A 17,404-nucleotide genomic window follows, 5' to 3' on the forward strand; every position below is an offset into this window, starting at 1 on the left:
GTAAGGGGGTGGGTGGGTGGGAAGGTAGGCGTGTATGGTTGAGTGAATGTAATGTAAGAGAGGCAAAAAAAAGTGAGGAAAGATTAAAGAGTGAGGAGGAGGAACAAGTCAAGGGATTAAGTGAAATAGGAAGGATAAAGAGAAAGAGGGAAAAAAAGAAAGCAATGCAAAAAGTTAATTAACCGCTCTTTTTGGGGTATGTCAATAGGCCCATACACAAGCACGCACGCACACATACTCACACTCACACACCAACCAGCTACTACCACCACCACTCAGCACTGATATTCACTCACGATATAGTGTTCACCTGCCATCGGTCGACTCATCTACGCGCTCGGAGTGGAAATGGATTGGGGTTTGATTAAAATGAAAACTCCAGGCACCGGTATGTGGCATGCATATATCAAGCATCCTATTTTTTCTTGTCCTTTACTGCTAATCACAAACCCCCCTTTTCATATATGTGCGTTCTTGACGTAAAATACGTGCGTATGGACATGGTAGCAAAAGAACGCTCGGCCGCAGTGGGAACGACACCCCTTTTTCACATGGCAGCGGTCCTTTTTCGAAGGGGTCATTGTGCAGCTTGGTTACACGAAACGATTAACGGGGTCTGGTCGATACCATCTAGTGTCGTTTGTTTGAAAGGCAGCATCGTCGAGACGTGCTTGACAAGCATTTTACACCATACACACACAATCTTCGAATATAGTAATATCACCTTATACATAGGAGACAATCACCATGCCAACGTATAAAAACAAGCCCTCAATATCATTTTCGATTCTTATCACATATCATTGTTTTTCCCATCATTTCTCATCATGTCGGCCAAGCTTGTTTCTGTTCTTTTCATGTTTGCTGCCTTTTTGGCAATGGCTCGTGCTGCGTGCCAGTGCGATGATGCTGATCAGGCGTGTGTCAGCAGATGTGGTAAGTGGCAAAGGGAATAAAACATGGCACAGCAGATTGGACTGATATGATAACGACCACGTGTATATAGTCAAAGATGCCGAAGGATGTATCACTGATTGTAAAGGTGATACCAAGTGTTATGAAGGTTGCATTGGGGATAAATGGTACGATGAACGCGTTTTCATATCCATGGTAAAATTGTACTCACCTCGTATCTACTCTTCTTGTTAGGCCCCATGCCTCTGATAGCATTATGCAAATGATGAGCACAAGTGCTATGGCTTCTTCAGCTTCATCAACGGCCGCTCCTACTTCAGCTGCCAAGGCTCAGTCATCGGGTTCTTCTGGTAATTCTATAAAGCCATGTTTTATGCCGCTTGAGATGATGATGGTTGCTGATCCTTTCTTTTAGCTTCCATGACACAACATTCATCCTCTGCTTCTTCAAGTGAAACCGCAAGTGCATCTCATAGCAACGCCGCTTCCCCACTTTTACCCGGTGATACACTTGGTTTCCTGGCAATGATGGCTGTCGGTGCCACGTGGCTCTTGGCCAACACAGCTTAAACGACCCAAATCAATATACGGCATCATCATGCATATTATTTCATTTGTCATCATTTACGTAGCATTCTATCTTAATCTAGTCGACATAAATCACCCATTGCAAAAGCATTAAAGAGACTGGTTTTAGGTTGGATCCAGAGTCTTGTCTCCCAAAAGTGGGGGTGAAGGGGGGGAGAAATTATCTCAGCAGCCAAAGAGATCTGGAGCAGGAAAAACCATTTGTCATAGCAACCTTCTTCCACTCTACACAAAGTATGGATCAACCGTCATTTGAGAGCATCAACGATTTCCTCCTTCAACAGGACAACTTTCCTTGGCCTCCACGATCAACCGAGTCGCAGCATTCGATCCCTGCTAGTCATGCTACAGCCCCCATTTCTTTAATTCCACTTCAGCAGCAACCTTATGCACCCGCTCAAGATCCCTCCTTCAACCTACCGCCTCAAGACTTTCTTATGCTCAACGGCGTCACTGCACCACCAACATCATCTGATCAGCTCTATCCAACGACACAAGAACAACAGCAGCCAACACGCGTACGTAAGAAACCAGGCCGTAAACCCAATCCTGCAACACCCTTTTTACGCAAGGCACAAAATCGAGCAGCACAACGAGCGTTTCGTGAGCGTAAAGAGCAACATTTGCGAGAGCTTGAAGAGACCATTCAAACGATGCGTAAAGAGCGAAAGGCGATGATGAAGGAATTGAATGAGACATCCAAGGAAGCCAAGCAGTACAAGGCAGAGGCGTGCTTTTTGCGTAGTTTGTTGCTTACCATGCAACTCACATGCTTGCACAACAAGATCGACATTCCCGAACACGGGCCGTTTTTTACCCAGCAAACGATCAGCGAAATTGAATGCACCGTTCCCTTTGCTATCCCAGTGTACAGGAATGCTATCAAGATGTATGAAGATACCATGGGACAACTTGTTGCTGATGCTACAGGTGGTGCTTTCAATCCACGTGCAAACAAGCGTGATGCAGTGCGTTGGGAGGATAATGTCCTTGCTCGAGATGAGGATGACGACAACAAAGATGAAGAACAACAACATGACAACGCGACGCCTAATACAACGAGTGGTAGCGATGATGATAATAAGCCATCTGGGTCACAGCAACAACATGATGATGATGGTGATACATCAATGACTATGGATGATTCTGGAAATGAAGATTCTTCTTCAACATCAGCACCTGCCAACAAAGACGCCATTCATCAACTTGGTATCCAATTGCGTATACAATCCAAACTCATGTCACTTGGCCCAATGACTTCAGGACTCCATCCAAGCTATCTTCAGCTCACTGTTCCACACGATCCAAGAATTGATTTGATACCCAATCCTATGATGCGTGATCGAATGATTATTTATCGTGATCTTATCGACTATGATCGATGCTTTGCATTGCTTCTGAATGGCTCTCTTTTCCATGGTGGTGATCCAACCAATCCAATGAATTGGGAACTGCCTTTGGATTTTGTCAATGAATTTTGGTAAGTTGGGGTACTGGGGTTGTTGTTGTTGTTGTTGGCGGAGGGTAGTACTCACTCACACACACTTGTTATAGGTTCATGTGCTCCCTCTATCGATCTCGAAACATGCACACGTTTTTGACCCTTCAAGCTTCCTCTGGGGTGGATCATGAACGTCGATTTGGTCTTCGATTGGAATATGGCAATAAGAATGATGGCAATGACTTGCTGGACGAGTTTTTGGATATGCAATCTCAACAAATGGAGTTACGGTCAAATGATCCTGACAGACCCCGCTTGCCTCAATATCTCTATGAGAGTTTCCGATCCCCTCCCTCTCTCAGGAACCCCGTGGAAAATGCTACCCTGGGTAAGTTTTTCTTTTATGAATGTAATCCATGAGCTCTAATTCCATGTTGCTATCCTAGATGATATGATGGAATTGTTCAACTTGTCACAGGTATTGAAACTTTGAAATCTCTCTCTCTCTCTCTCTCTCATGGATAGCATGGCAACCTCTTTTTCCTTCTCCTTTGTACCATATCATTATTCTCTCTTTTTGTTCGAGCTGTACACACAAACACACACATGCATAAATAGTTGTTTAGCATATTGGCATACCCTTCGAAATAAAACATCATCTCAGGATTTTCCCCATAATCCCATATCCTTCCATCACATGTACCCAGATTCAAATGTATAGGAATACGCTTGTATTGAAACATGTTGCTACACGTAAATAAAGCTGCTGCTATACAATGGCTATCTGCTGTTCATGTAGACAAAGGCTGCAAGGCATGCTGTTGCAAGTAACTTGAGACAATGAAGCAAAGACCTTCCTAATAGCAACAGCTGCTACGCTGGGTCGTGGAAGAGGAGTATGCAAGAGCGTGTGCTGTAGTAGTAGAGTGACAACATTGCGAACGTCGTTTTGACACAATGGAGTAAAGGCATAGCTAATAGCAACTGCTGCAATGGATGCTGTTACGTTTGGTTGTGATCGAGGAGTGTACAAGAGAAGGTGAAGTGTCAAAGAACGCAGGTGTCGTTGTAGTGTGGTGTACACGCCATGAACTTGCCATACAGTCAAAGGCAATCGGATCAAGCGAGTTGTAGGATTGACATGATGGGTTGGAGCAGGACAATCGTTTGCAGGTGGTAGTTGTACTTGAATGCACCAACAGTAGGGAATGGGATGAAGAGGGAAGAAGTGGAAATTAAAGTAGGCTGAGCTGTTGGACACCTCTTGTATAAATGCATGAACACTGTACATCAATCCTTGATATTGAGATTGCCCCTGTCGAACCTGAAACTTTCACACAAGGTGCTCTGGGACGTGCTGATCACGTTGTTCTAAAAAAGACATCATGTTTCATTTGAAAATTTGGAATGGTAAGGTGCAGTGTGGGTTTACCATGTAAATCGCGAGTGGAAGGCAGTGCCGATTCATGATTTATCAAAATGGTATGTATTACCTTGGGATTCCCCATTTCGAACTTGAAACTTTGTCAGAAGGTTCGCTGGAACATGCTGATCAACTTCATTCAATTCAAATCTGCAGACTTCATTGTGAAGATTTAAAATGCGGGGGCGGTCCAAATGGTGGATGACACGAACAAAAGAGCGGACGGCCCACCACCCCGAAGTTGCCCACCTCCAACTTGAAAATTGTTCAGAAGGGTGCTCTCGAGCATGCTGATCAATTTGTTCCAATAAAGACTCCATGTTCATTACCACAATCTTGAATGGGAGCCTCCCAAAGTTGGAGAGACAGAGACATTCGCAGGGTCTGCGATTCAAGAATTTACATGCTTGCTGTTCCAGCGTAGCTCAGCCAAATCAGCTCGGATCAAGAAAGTTGAATGATGGAAATGATGAGCTGGAGCAGGAGAATAGTTCTCATGCGGTGGATTGAAAAAAAGACGGAATTGTGAGGAAGGGGCTGTTAGCTGGCATTTTATGAACTACTATCATAGTATGATTATCATGCATTGATCCTTTCCAGTACCACCCAATGAGCTGTGTTACACAAAGAAGTCCCTCTGCATCTCCGCTCTGTCAGGGTCTAGTTGATTGACAATGAACAAAGACCATCTTTTGTATTGCATCACGCTTACAGCATATGTAAAACATAAAGGTGCCTGTATCCCTAAACTTTACAATCAAACGTGGGTTCTTTAATAGGACAGTGTTGCTCGTCAGGGTCAAAGCGATCTTGTGTCAAAGTATGAAGTTCGTTGTGGCCATTCCCAGATTGGATAATGCATTGATAGCTCCTTGTTGACTATTGTTGACTAAGCCTTTGTCGATGAGTACTTTCAGGCACGCTGTGATCGTTCTTTTTCTCTCATAAAGGCTTTTCACTTGATCATGCAGACCTCAAGATATGAGTGGTTTCATCATTTATTTCTCAAGTTGGGTGTGTGATGGAGATGATACCTAAACCAAAAGTGATGTTTGCTCGTGATGAATGATGGCGATAGCCAAGGACATTATTTTAAGGGTTCACTACATGTCGGGGTGCAAAGTGTGGAGCACAGGCCATGTTGTACTTCCTATTCGGGCCAAAACGGCACTCTGGTGCATGAAAGATGGATCAATATTCGAAATTTTTATAGACAACTATAGCACCTTTGTGAGGACAAATATGATCACTGCATCTGAAAGTACCTTCTAGGAACGTATCAAGTCTTATATCGCAATTCTAAGGATTTTGCGTTATATAGTGTGGTAGCTATACAGCTTTGACGTGCCCATTTGCATCCAAACAGCCCTCCTTTATTATAATAAAGTACATTTTCAAGACGCATACACCATTCGACACGTAAAAAGACTCCATAACACGTCAAGTCTCCAGAGGAATCAAGAAAGACGAGCAACCTGCACTATGGTTGCTATGAAACCTTGACGCGTCCGTTTCCTTCCCTATCAGGCTTTTTATTCAAATAAACTACTTTACTCTATTCTACACACATTTCTACACGTAGATTGACTTGGTAACGCGCCATTTGCAAAGTGAGATCGAGAGGGCGTGAAATGGCACTCTGTGGGCGGGGTGTTTAAAGTTGACCTTGTTTCCATGGCAATAGATCTCTACTTCTTCCGCAATGGCTATCTCTAACGATCAACCTTGCATTTCCTTCCGCGCTCTTGTGCTCTGCGTTGCTTTCATCAAGTGGCACTTCATTCCAGAGGTGCCCATGATGTGGGTAATGCCTTTCTGCTTCTTCTTTGGCGTCGTTTTTCCTTTGGTTCGGTGGGGGCTTTCGCGTCCCAACAATCGGTTGACTCACGTCCCGATTGCCAGCAATGCTGACTGCTCGGCCGGCGTGCCGTTGCGGGCGGCCAGGGAAAAGGTAAGTGATTCGACACAGGTGCCTACTAGCCCTGTTGTCATGGCTAATCGTCAACCCTGGGTAGCTCCAGTGGTTCCATGCAAGGCGCAAGCCTGCGAGTATCCTGGTATGTTGTTTTCTACACGACCAGTAGCACAAGTGCCCCGTCATCATGGCAACATGTCGGCCTTGGAGGGTGATGCTGTTATCAACCCATCATCAGCTGTGGACCTTTTCAAACCATCCAAGCAAGTTACAAGCACACGGTCCCCACCAAAGTTGCTTCGAGGAATGGCTATGCATAAAGCCATGCAGCATGTGTACGGCTTACCGTCACCAAGTTCTACTACTACTACAGCAGCAACAACATCATTATCATCATCATCATCATCATTGGCATTACCATCATCATCATTGGCATTACCATCATCATCATTGGCATCTTCATCATCATCATTGGCATTACCATCATCATCATTGGCATTACCATCATCATCATTGGCATCTTCATCCGCATTGGCATTATCATCATCATCATCATTGGCATCTTCATCCGCATTGGCATTATCATCATCATCATCATCTGCATCATCATCATCTGCATCATCATCCATGGACGAGCTTTGTAAGTATTCTATATGAGAAGATCTTCTCTTCAGCAATACATTGATGCTTACTGGTTTTCTTTATAGGTGAAGCTCTCAGCATGTTGGATCTTTATGACCAAGATACGGAAGTACCAGATGCTATGCCTGATACTCCTGAATTGCGAGAAATCGCAGAGGATGGTAAGTGCATTGGATATTGGGATTACTACCAGATGAAGTGATATCGTATTAATTCGATCTTTTTACTTTTATAGAAGGCACAGATGCCTCGGAGCAACAAGTCCAAGAACTTGCAGACACCCCAATGGCATCACCATTACCATCGCCACCATTCTTTCCATTGCCATTGCCACCACCACCATCACCACCGCCACAGCAACAACAACAACCAATTTTGTATACCCAAGTGATGCCACAGCCAACCATCACCATTCATCCGGAGGTCACACCGGAAGTAGTAGTCGCAGCAGCAGCATCAGCACCAGCGGCATCAGCAATACCTGTTGCATCCAGCACAGGTAGCAGCAACAACAACAACCGATCACGGTTACAGTTCCGAAGGCCCGTCATACGGCCTAGAAGTCGCCTTCGATGGCAGAGACCAAGTAGGAGGCAACCACCTCCACTTCCAAGACCGCCACCATCACCACCAAGGCCACCACCATCACCATCAATATCACCGCCACCATCATCACCACCATCACCCGCATCCTCATCCTCATCCTGGGGATATGAGTATAGGCCGATAGCATACCCAAGAAGACGGCTTCCACGGCCAGAGACAACAACAACAACCTCATCACCTATATCATCACCATCATCGCCTATACCATCATTATCATCATTATCACCCATATTGCCAATGGAATCATCATTATCACCTATACCACTATCACTATCACCTATATTACCATTGGCACCATCATCATCCACATTGCTTTTTACCGAAGCAGAGCTTGCACCACCATCACCAATTTTGTCTGAAGATGCTGCACAAGCAGATTCATGTAAGTATACTTGCACATTGGGATGGATGACTTTGTATGATACTAACTTTTGATGCTTTAGTCATGGGCGGAGACGATATCCTTGCAGAGATCATAGGGACCGATCTTATCGATCCCTTTGATGAAGTAGTCTTCGATGAAGACGCATAGTAAGTTACATACAATAGGTGTTATGGCTTTAATCACTCACATGCATATTATATATAGGTGCCCATAGAGATTCTCAGCAAGAATTGCGAGAGAGATTGGTGGATGGAAAACTCCAGCCCGGATTCAGGCGTGCATTTCAGCTATGCCAGTTGCTTGCACATACGGAAGGATCGGCATGAAGGTATCCCGACGGGAGTTTCTTACACGTCAACGTCTATCACTTTCGGGGCGTTGCCATGGCGACTACGTATCGTTCCAGGAATCCCTTGTTCCCTTGCTACGATTAAGTCACAAAGCATTTGCGGTGTCTTTCTTCTCCTCGTGGATCAAGAGCCAAAGGGCGATTCACTCATCATCATCATGTTACCCACTAGGGTATGGGATTGGACTTGAAAAGGCAAGTTGATATCAGTGACACTGCTTGGATACCACTTTTACTAATCATCCTTTGTCTTTTATTGTGGGGATGGGTCATGGTGTATGCCGTGATACATCCCTACATAGTTTGACCGCCCTTTCATTTTTTGGATGATGGTGTTTGGGCACAAGCGGTAATCATCTTTGAAGTGGGTACTTGGAAAAACCAAAAAAACATCAAGACATCGACTTGCACGGGCATCGTAGTTTGGGACTTGGGACCTGGAATGGTACGTGGTCGTCATGGTAACGTTCTTGAAGTGGTAGGCGTTGCGTGTAGGATTCTCTCGAAGGGTGTAAATCCTGCATGTTTGGTTCCTTCATTTTATAGACGCACTGGTGTACTGGGATGTCACGTTCTGTTTCTGGTGCTGTGGGTTCTTCCTGAAACCAGAGTGAGGGCTCCTGCTCTCTTTGGGGAGTAGAGTTCTCTTTTCTTTTTATCGGTGGTGCAGCCGATGTGGATGACAAGGACTATCAATTGGGGACAAGCCTCTCTATTGCCATGAGACATCTCTTCATTCTATTGGTGGCGGATGACAAGATTATCAATTTGGCCCAAGTCCTCTCTTCATCTTATTGGTGGTGGAATCGATGCGGATGACAAGACTATCATTTTGGATCAAATCCTCTTTTCATTTATTGGTGGTGAAGCCGATGCGGATGACAAGACTATCATTTTAGCCCAAGTCCTCTTTTCATTCATTGGTGGTGGAATCGATGCGGATGACAAGACTATCATTTTGGCCCAAGTCCTCTTTTCATTTATTGGTGGTGAAGCCGATGCGGATGACAAGACTATCAATTTGGCTTGGGTCCTCCCTTTTGAACCTATACATGAATCAATCCATTCTTGGGTGCAATTTGCATGAGCACAATTTGGCGGCAATTGGTCTTACCAAGGAAGATCATACAAAGCAATCAAACGGATGCAATGAGAGGCACGACTTTGGAAGAGGCATTATCATTGGAGGAGCTCTATGCTGGAAACAATCATCACAAGCATCGAGCAATTATCACAGCTATCAGGCTACATCTGACATCGGTCACCACCACCATGCCAAGAACACAATCCTATCATACAACAAAATCAAAAGCAAATGGTATGTGAGTGATCAAGTAGTATCTATACATGAAACTAACCAGCTTTTGTTCCATAGCAGTATCACAAAAAAGCACGTCAGCAAAAAAAGGCAGCAGCCATATCATACGAATAACAACGGTCCTCGATCTTCCTGCGACAAAGCAAGTTCAATCATACAGAGAAAGGCTCTCTCAATGGAGCAGACCACAATATCATTGTCATGTAATTATTGTATCGTTGCAAGCATCGCTGAAAGAGTGTTTACTTATGTATGGTTATCTATAGGCACACTGACTAGTTTGGTGGAAGCATGCGTAAGACCTCAAGTGAAAGGGCGAAAAGAGTCTGGCGAAGGAGTTGGGCTTCATGTAAGACCCTGAGGGCGAAAAGAGTCTGGCGAAGGAGTTGGACTTCATGTAAGACCCCGAGGCGAAAAACAAGTCTGGCGAGGGAGTTGGACTTCAATCAATGATACAGCAATTACAGAGAGTCTGGTCACGTACGTATATCAATGCATTACATTTAAGCGATATCTAACTTTGATGACTTTATTAGAGAACACATTTCAATATCAAACACAAACACAAACAGAAAAGCGAAAGCAAAAACAAGAAGAGCTTTGTGCGGGAGGACGAGGAGCCACATTGAATAACATAGAGACTATGCAATAGAAATCAAATCTATCATTAGCTGAACGTGCAATAAACATAATCAACAAAGGACAAGTTGCAGTGGGTGATGTTAATCGGGGATCTCGTATACTCAACGGGCGCTGTCTCCATACCAACCAAACAAACTCTATTGTCATGTGGATCAAGATGTTCCTAAGAAGGGTGTTCATCATGCAAAGGCTGCATCAAGTTGATAGGCGTGTGATTCACGTGGTCCCATGCGGCAGTATCGGACAGCTCGACCTACTTAATCCACTCCTTGTCACTTTCCTCCCATTCACAACGGTTGCCCCATTCAAGTACAACTGCCACCTGCGAACGATTATCCTGCTTCAACCCATCAATGTCAATCCTGCAATTGTCTTGATCCGATTGTCTTTGACTGAATGGCAAGTGCATGGCGTGTACACAGCGTTCTTGTCACTCTTCTACAACACACGAATCTCTTGCCACAACACACGCTCTTGTACTCTCCTCTGCCACAATCAAACGTAACAGCGTTCACACCCTTGTCAGTCTACTACAACACACGCGCTTGGAGTCTCCCTACACGACCAAACGCAACAGCAGGTGCTATTAGCGACGTCTTTATTCCATTGTCTCAAGTTACTTGCAGCAATGTGATTGATACATACGATTACAATGAATGGGATGTCATATCAGCTATCAAGTACACCATAATACAAGCAATCTTCACCAGTTGAACTGCGATGGAAAAGAAGCATATCAACAAGCGATCACATGGCTCGTTTCAACTAGCATTTTGATTTGCAATGGTTACGAATGGATGGATGCAATCAAGTGCAGTGATGAGAAATCTTGGAATGCTGCTTTGGTTACTTGGTACGTCGTTATCAGGAAGGAAGGATCATGTTACGTGGATCAGGCTGAGGATGATGATGGATTGATGAGAGGGCTTATATCTTTGACCAAAGGCTTCAGTGCCGTGGATGATCTTGGAATACTCGAGTCAATGCACGAAATCATGGACGAAGGATGTTTATGACGGCAGCTATCAAGAATAGAACAACGCAATTATCCCTATCTCCATTATATGATTCAACCGTATCGTATTCAGTTTGCAACACTGCTCCTCTATCATGTTCACTTTATAAACATTCACATTACCGTATGCTATTCTTCAACTTTTTTCATCGGATGGCATTGGATGCAACATAATGCTTTGAAGGGGATCGTGCTATCAGCTCGTATATGTATGATGTGGATCACTTGGTTGGTTTTTGGATTGAAAGGAGGGGAATAGAAACTTGAAGATGGGAAAGCGAGGTTGGATCATGTACAGCAATGTTGTGAGGTGCTTTTGTTCTTTCTCCCACTGTGTATTACATTCGTTAAAGCTTCCTAGTTCACATGCTGATATCGTAGACGAAAGGTAGTGGCAATTCTCGGAAACGCTTGTATTGCAAGAATAAGCAGTTCGAGTGTGATGATGGCCAACGTGGTGCTTGTTACAGAAGCTTGGTTCATTGTATGCTTAATTTCATTGTTGTGTTCAAGCAAGAGTGAGCTGTGATACAGTGTAGCAAAAGTATATGAACATGCTATACTTACTTATGACAGCTTTCAGCTACAGTAAAGCTACCTTTTGCAACCTTATATAAGAACGAACCATTCTATACCCGCTGTCATAGATGAACCTTGCTATAGGCGTATAGAATGATCCGCCTATATAACCCGGATGAAGCTCTTTTCAGATTTACCATGGTATGGCTAATAGGCCAAAATGATCCGTGAATCCTAGAGTGCATGTTGCATAATTGTATGTGAGTGCTAATGACGTTGCGTGTCTCAAGAGGTTAGTGTTCTTGAATGTTTGCTCTATGTCTGGTTTCCATGGTGATCATTATACAACAAGCATTTGGTCGCCACCACCAGTATGTGTGAGACGATGTACACGATCACAACAATGCACTACGTACCTGATCCAGACGTTTTCGATGGCGAAGTCATCCATAGCTGTGATATTCATGGTACAGTATAACTGTGGCCCCAAAAATAAGTATATAGATAGCCCACAAAGACCATTTGGCATTGGGTTTTATTGTAAAAGCATTAGCTGCTATGGGATCATACTAAAAGGGTTATCCTATTGCTCGGTAACAGTACTTGATCCAGCTTTTATCGGTGCACGGGCACCAAGAACAATGGGGATCAGGAAAGCAAAGCGTAGAATAGGGAACCCATGAGCTTATATTGATCTATGTCCTCTTTTTTTTATCGTACTCCCTTGTCTTCACGACGATCTCAATCTCTGTTCAGGAGATTAGATTGGGAGATCGTGTGCTCATTGTGTCAAAGTAAGAAAAAAGAGCGCATACATGATCTTTACGCGTTGCAATCAACTTTATTACTTATTCCCCCAAGATAGAACATTAAAGTTGACCAGATACATAGATACAAATAGTCAACACGCGTAGAGAATGACCCATAGCAATACAGCATACAGTGTAAAGTACAGGGTTTTAGTTTAGCATCCAAGAGGACGTGAAGCGCTCATAATAAAGAGCAAGTGGGGGTAGTCATTATGTGTATTATCATTTGCTTTTGAATGTTTTTGGAGGGGCGGCAAGCAGAACTTGTTGGTATAACGCAACACTCCAACAGCCTGAAGCCTTAACCCTCCTTATGGGAAAACCACCATCACTTCCGCGTAAGATCAGGTGGGAAAAAACCCTTCTTATCACTTAACCTCGATCCCCTTCCCGAAAAGAGAGAAAGAAGCGTACTGCGCAAACGAGAAAAAAGGCGCTGCTTTTATAGCCGAGAGGGGAACCCGCAAATTATTTCAGACCCAGCGTGACTTTTTACGGGGTGCCGCAGCAGCGCGTTATACAGGCTAATTCCTGCCTAAAGATGCCGTTCTTTTTTGCACAAGTGGGCAAGTGGGATGGGGAAATACAATTGTGTTGTCATGGCAATCATGCAGTTGACGCCTCCCTCTGTAACACCAATCCATGTAATCCCGATGCGGAGGGACGTGCACCGCGCATGTACTACTACACTAACCAGCAGCTGCTATGTCCGCCACACGTTATCCATACGACTCCACCGCACACTTCATATCACATTTGTTGAACCAGAAGAAAGAGATAGATAAAGAAGCATGGAATAGTAATTATCTCCAATGTTTTATATCATGGATTGATCCCATATTCATATGTATTGTCGATGTGCCTGCACCACGAAGCTTGTGAATGAATTACAAATGCAGAATCCAAAAGGGGGCCCACCACCGACTCAGCCTTGCTTCACCCTTCGCACCTTTTGACACACGCGATGCCATAAGCAACACCACCAGAGGAACGCCACCCATTAAAGACATACACAACACACACGAGCTTTGACAGTGATCAGCACCCTGTGATGCACAAAGGAATATGACCGCCATTGTCGACTTGAGAAAAGTTAGCTTGCTTTGATCGTCCACCCATTTTCCATATGACGGTTATCGTCAAGGTCAAGGTACATTACGCGTCGACCAACTTGGCAATGACTGAGAACACTTACAAGGTATTGTTGATAGCCGAGACTTGTTGACCGGGTATATAGGAATATCTAGTCTTCTCCACTACTATCATATTACCCCACCATTTGTAAGTATTATCTACAAGCAAAAAATACAATGTTCATGTGATGCAACAAACGAAGAATACGTGGGTTGATTGCTGGAATGATTGTGGATGGAAAGTATGATGATGGATCAAAAGCGATCAGGCCTATTGTTCCATGTGAATGATGATGAGTATACTATGTGGGGTCGTCATGTATGTGTTGGAAATGAGCATTGGATGCTGGATATGATTGAGGATGTGCTGTTGGTCATCAAGGACGTGTGCTGCATTCATGCTGTCATCTACCATGGGAGGTCAATTATCGATGCTCTTTGACAAGTCTCAGACTTGATCCTGCTGTTGTGAATCATTTTATTTCACCAATGTCTTTCAACATCTATGTATGATACCACTTTATTGTTTGCACCTTCAAATGTCCAAGTTGATGCGGATATTAAGGGGGGAAGGAGGATAGTCGTTTTGGATCTCATGAAACATAGCTCATGAATGCACCAGTCATTGATCCATTGTATCCTGCTCTCATTGTCATGGTCGTCATTGTGGTATTTGAGCCTTTGTATCGTAAACATCTAAGTCTGAGAATGAAATGTGCCTCGCAGCTGCTTGTTGCCTGGAGGATGGTTGTCAATGTGCATGACATCTTGCATCACCACCTTTATTATTCCATCTTCGAAGCAATAGTATGTAATCCACAAGCTAGCAAAGTCCAAGCGTGTAATAAAGAAACAATGCTTTATTTCATCTAGCTATCTTGCTACATTGCCACTACCATCCTCGTAGTCGTCGTCCATCATCATTCGTACTCGTACTCGTCACCAGGCGTCAATCTCCTGGTCGCAAATGTCAAAAACACACAAGTTGAAGAGAATGGGATCTTGCAGGCTTCCTTTTGGATCTCGTTGTCGTTATCATCGTAATCGTCATTGTTGTGAATGTCGTTGTCATGTAATCGCCAATCGCTGTGAATGTGGTAATCATCGTAATTGACGCCTCTATAAGTAAAAAGCAGCCAAGTTAGACCATCTGATACCGGGAATGATGGCGATTTGGTGTAACGTTAGGCGATCCCTTGTTCTTGAGAAAGCACTGCACGAATCACGCAAGACCAGTTCGATCCATGGCAAGGAAGGACATCACTTACGTAGAGTCCAGGCTAATAGTTGTCCTCATTCATCCTCTCCAAAGAAAGAATGATCCCCAATCCAATCCTTCCAATCATTTTCCACCTCATGAAAAGAAATCCTCAAGGGTAAACGAGCCTATCACGAGAAGAGCGTGTTGGTTCACAATGATGTCAACACATTCACGAGCTGTTGCAAATCCCCTTTTACCTCAACACGGTGACCATGCTCTTCCAAAAACCCATCGTCGTCGACCCATCACCTCAACGCAGGCCTATAGAGCCCTGGACGCGTTCGAAGAAGCTTTTCCAGCACACTTGGCTAGTGCAGAGCGACGCAGCGACCACTTATTACAGGCTGGGACTTGAACCCAAAGAGATGATGATGATGCCCCAAGTTGCATTGCCTGACCAAAGAAACCTATTCAATTCATTATTAGCACACACACAATAAACACCCTTTTCATTGTTTGTTTCATTGTACTTGCCTTTTCCATATACACAAAGACCCGTTGTTGTTGGTTACTGGAAACCGAAAACCATGGTGTAGTGTAGTTGAGCTGAAGCAAAACGCCAAACGAGCCAACGTCTTGAGACCAAACTTGCCCCCTATACAAGCTAACACGTCAATGGAACCAAGTCGGCTGCAACATTGGACTCTGAATGTACCTGCTGACACCAAGCACAGAGCGGGAATAGCAACGAACAAGAGGAAGCAACGATATCGCCATGGCAACCACCAACCACCCACCCACCACGCTCGCTCATTCAGCAGCACTTGGACACGCTCACTCCCTGACAATGCATGTTCAGAACTACATTAACACCTCACAGCCAACAAGAGCACTCTTTTATAGTACATTACCTTGATCGGGATGTCGTTGAATGGGGATAAAAGCAGAGGAAGGAGAAAGAGAAAGAAGCGTTGCCTCAAGTCTTGGAGCTGCTGTCCCCCAAGTTTAAATCCCCTACTGCTATTACACTGAGGCGGACGTACTTATGCCACCTACAAATTTATCAACCATTACTTTTCCATCCCTTCGACTCAAAATGCTTGACCACTTTATCAGTTCGATCCATCATGACAACAATTCTCACGCCCAATCACATATAAAGAAGGCTGTTTTCATCAACACTATCATACGCCCTTTCTTTCTACTTGTACGCACATCATGAACGGTCTTTGGTAAGTCTCAAGGATGGTCTTTAGGTAATCCCCAGGATGATGGTACTCATAATGCATTCATCTATTATGTAGCCCACTTATTGCTTTAGCACTTGGTATGCTCATTGCTGCCTAATGGCATTTGGTGTGTTCCTTGATGGACCTTTGTGGTAGGTGCATTTGTAGGCAAAAGGCAACCTCTCAATCTGATGGGAAATTTGGGACTCCTTTGTAGATGACATAAGTACATGTCCAATGGCGGCAACTTCGGTCATGCTTTTGCGGGGTGCAGAGGCTATACAAGTTATCCAGCCACCCTAGTCTCATGAATACATGACAACAGTTGCCACACATCAACAACAAGGACAGCGGCTGATAGCACTCGGGATGTACCATGAACCAGTACACATCAATGTGCCATCATCCAATGTGGCAAGGTGATGCATCCAGTTGAGCCAGCACGCGTATCGATTTTATCAGTGAACTATCTTTGGATCTTGTCGTATCAGAATTATTGTTGCCTTTGGTGTTTGACAACTTCCAGCTGAAAGCATGCCCCTATCTTGATGTCTCCCGCACGTGTTGTCAACGTATCTTGGATTGCAATGATTTGGGTTTCGACATGTATCCTTCACGCAACATTCCACTTTTTCCATCTTGCGAGCTGGAAAAGTTTCACCAACATGTCAAATCATGGTCCGTTGAAGCAGAGAGAGCGATCTCATATGAGGATGCAATGCTTTTGTATGACAACGATCGCATCAGAAAATGATGCCAGCAAAAAGATGGTGGTCCTCGGCATAAATGGGGCTTACCATACCGCCCACCTCCTTGCACTATCAATGAAAGAATTTACCTTCTTTTTAATGGTTTCCAATTGACTGCGTCGTTTCAATTCACCAGTTTTGAAAGCGATGTCTTTTGAGTACAGATTGGTACTGAATCGACAGCAAAGACGCAACGGTGGGTCATATGCCATCGTCATCAAAGTCCATATTGCGGTAGCACACGCGTTCGTAGATGGTTTTCGGCAGAGAAAAAGCCAATGTTATCGACCACATAGACAACGGTATGTAAGACAAATAATCATTACAAGAACCTACAATGGCTCTCAAGAGGCCGAAACATTGCCAAGGCAAAGGGCCTCGAAATCGACGTATCGATCGAACATGTTGGCATGACATGCACTTTATACATCTAGAGTGAACACATAGGATTGATTCAATATGGTTTAATTATGTTACAGTAATAATGTACGAATAAAAGAAAAGATCTCGTAGATAATAAGTAGG

General features: G+C 44.1%; 2 protein-coding genes across 2 annotated transcripts; both read left to right on the forward strand.

Annotated features, from left to right (window-relative positions):
- Positions 1-827: 827 nt before the first annotated feature.
- Positions 828-1,485, forward strand: O0I10_004459 (uncharacterized protein; the record flags this gene model as incomplete). The annotated part of the gene is made up of 4 exons (XM_058484518.1): positions 828-936; positions 1,007-1,082; positions 1,150-1,265; positions 1,331-1,485. The coding sequence occupies 4 exons, from the start codon at positions 828-830 to the stop codon at positions 1,483-1,485; spliced, it is 456 nt and encodes a 151-aa protein (XP_058344779.1).
- Positions 1,486-1,739: 254 nt separating this feature from the next.
- On the forward strand, positions 1,740-3,437 carry O0I10_004460 (uncharacterized protein; the record flags this gene model as incomplete). The annotated part of the gene is made up of 3 exons (XM_058484519.1): positions 1,740-2,983; positions 3,058-3,332; positions 3,391-3,437. 3 exons carry the CDS (start codon positions 1,740-1,742, stop codon positions 3,435-3,437), a joined length of 1,566 nt encoding a protein of 521 aa, XP_058344780.1.
- Positions 3,438-17,404: the final 13,967 nt, after the last annotated feature.

The sequence above is a fragment of the Lichtheimia ornata genome (genome assembly GCF_029851405.1).
Source record: "Lichtheimia ornata isolate CBS 291.66 chromosome Unknown scaffold00016, whole genome shotgun sequence".
Classification (NCBI taxonomy): domain Eukaryota; kingdom Fungi; phylum Mucoromycota; class Mucoromycetes; order Mucorales; family Lichtheimiaceae; genus Lichtheimia; species Lichtheimia ornata.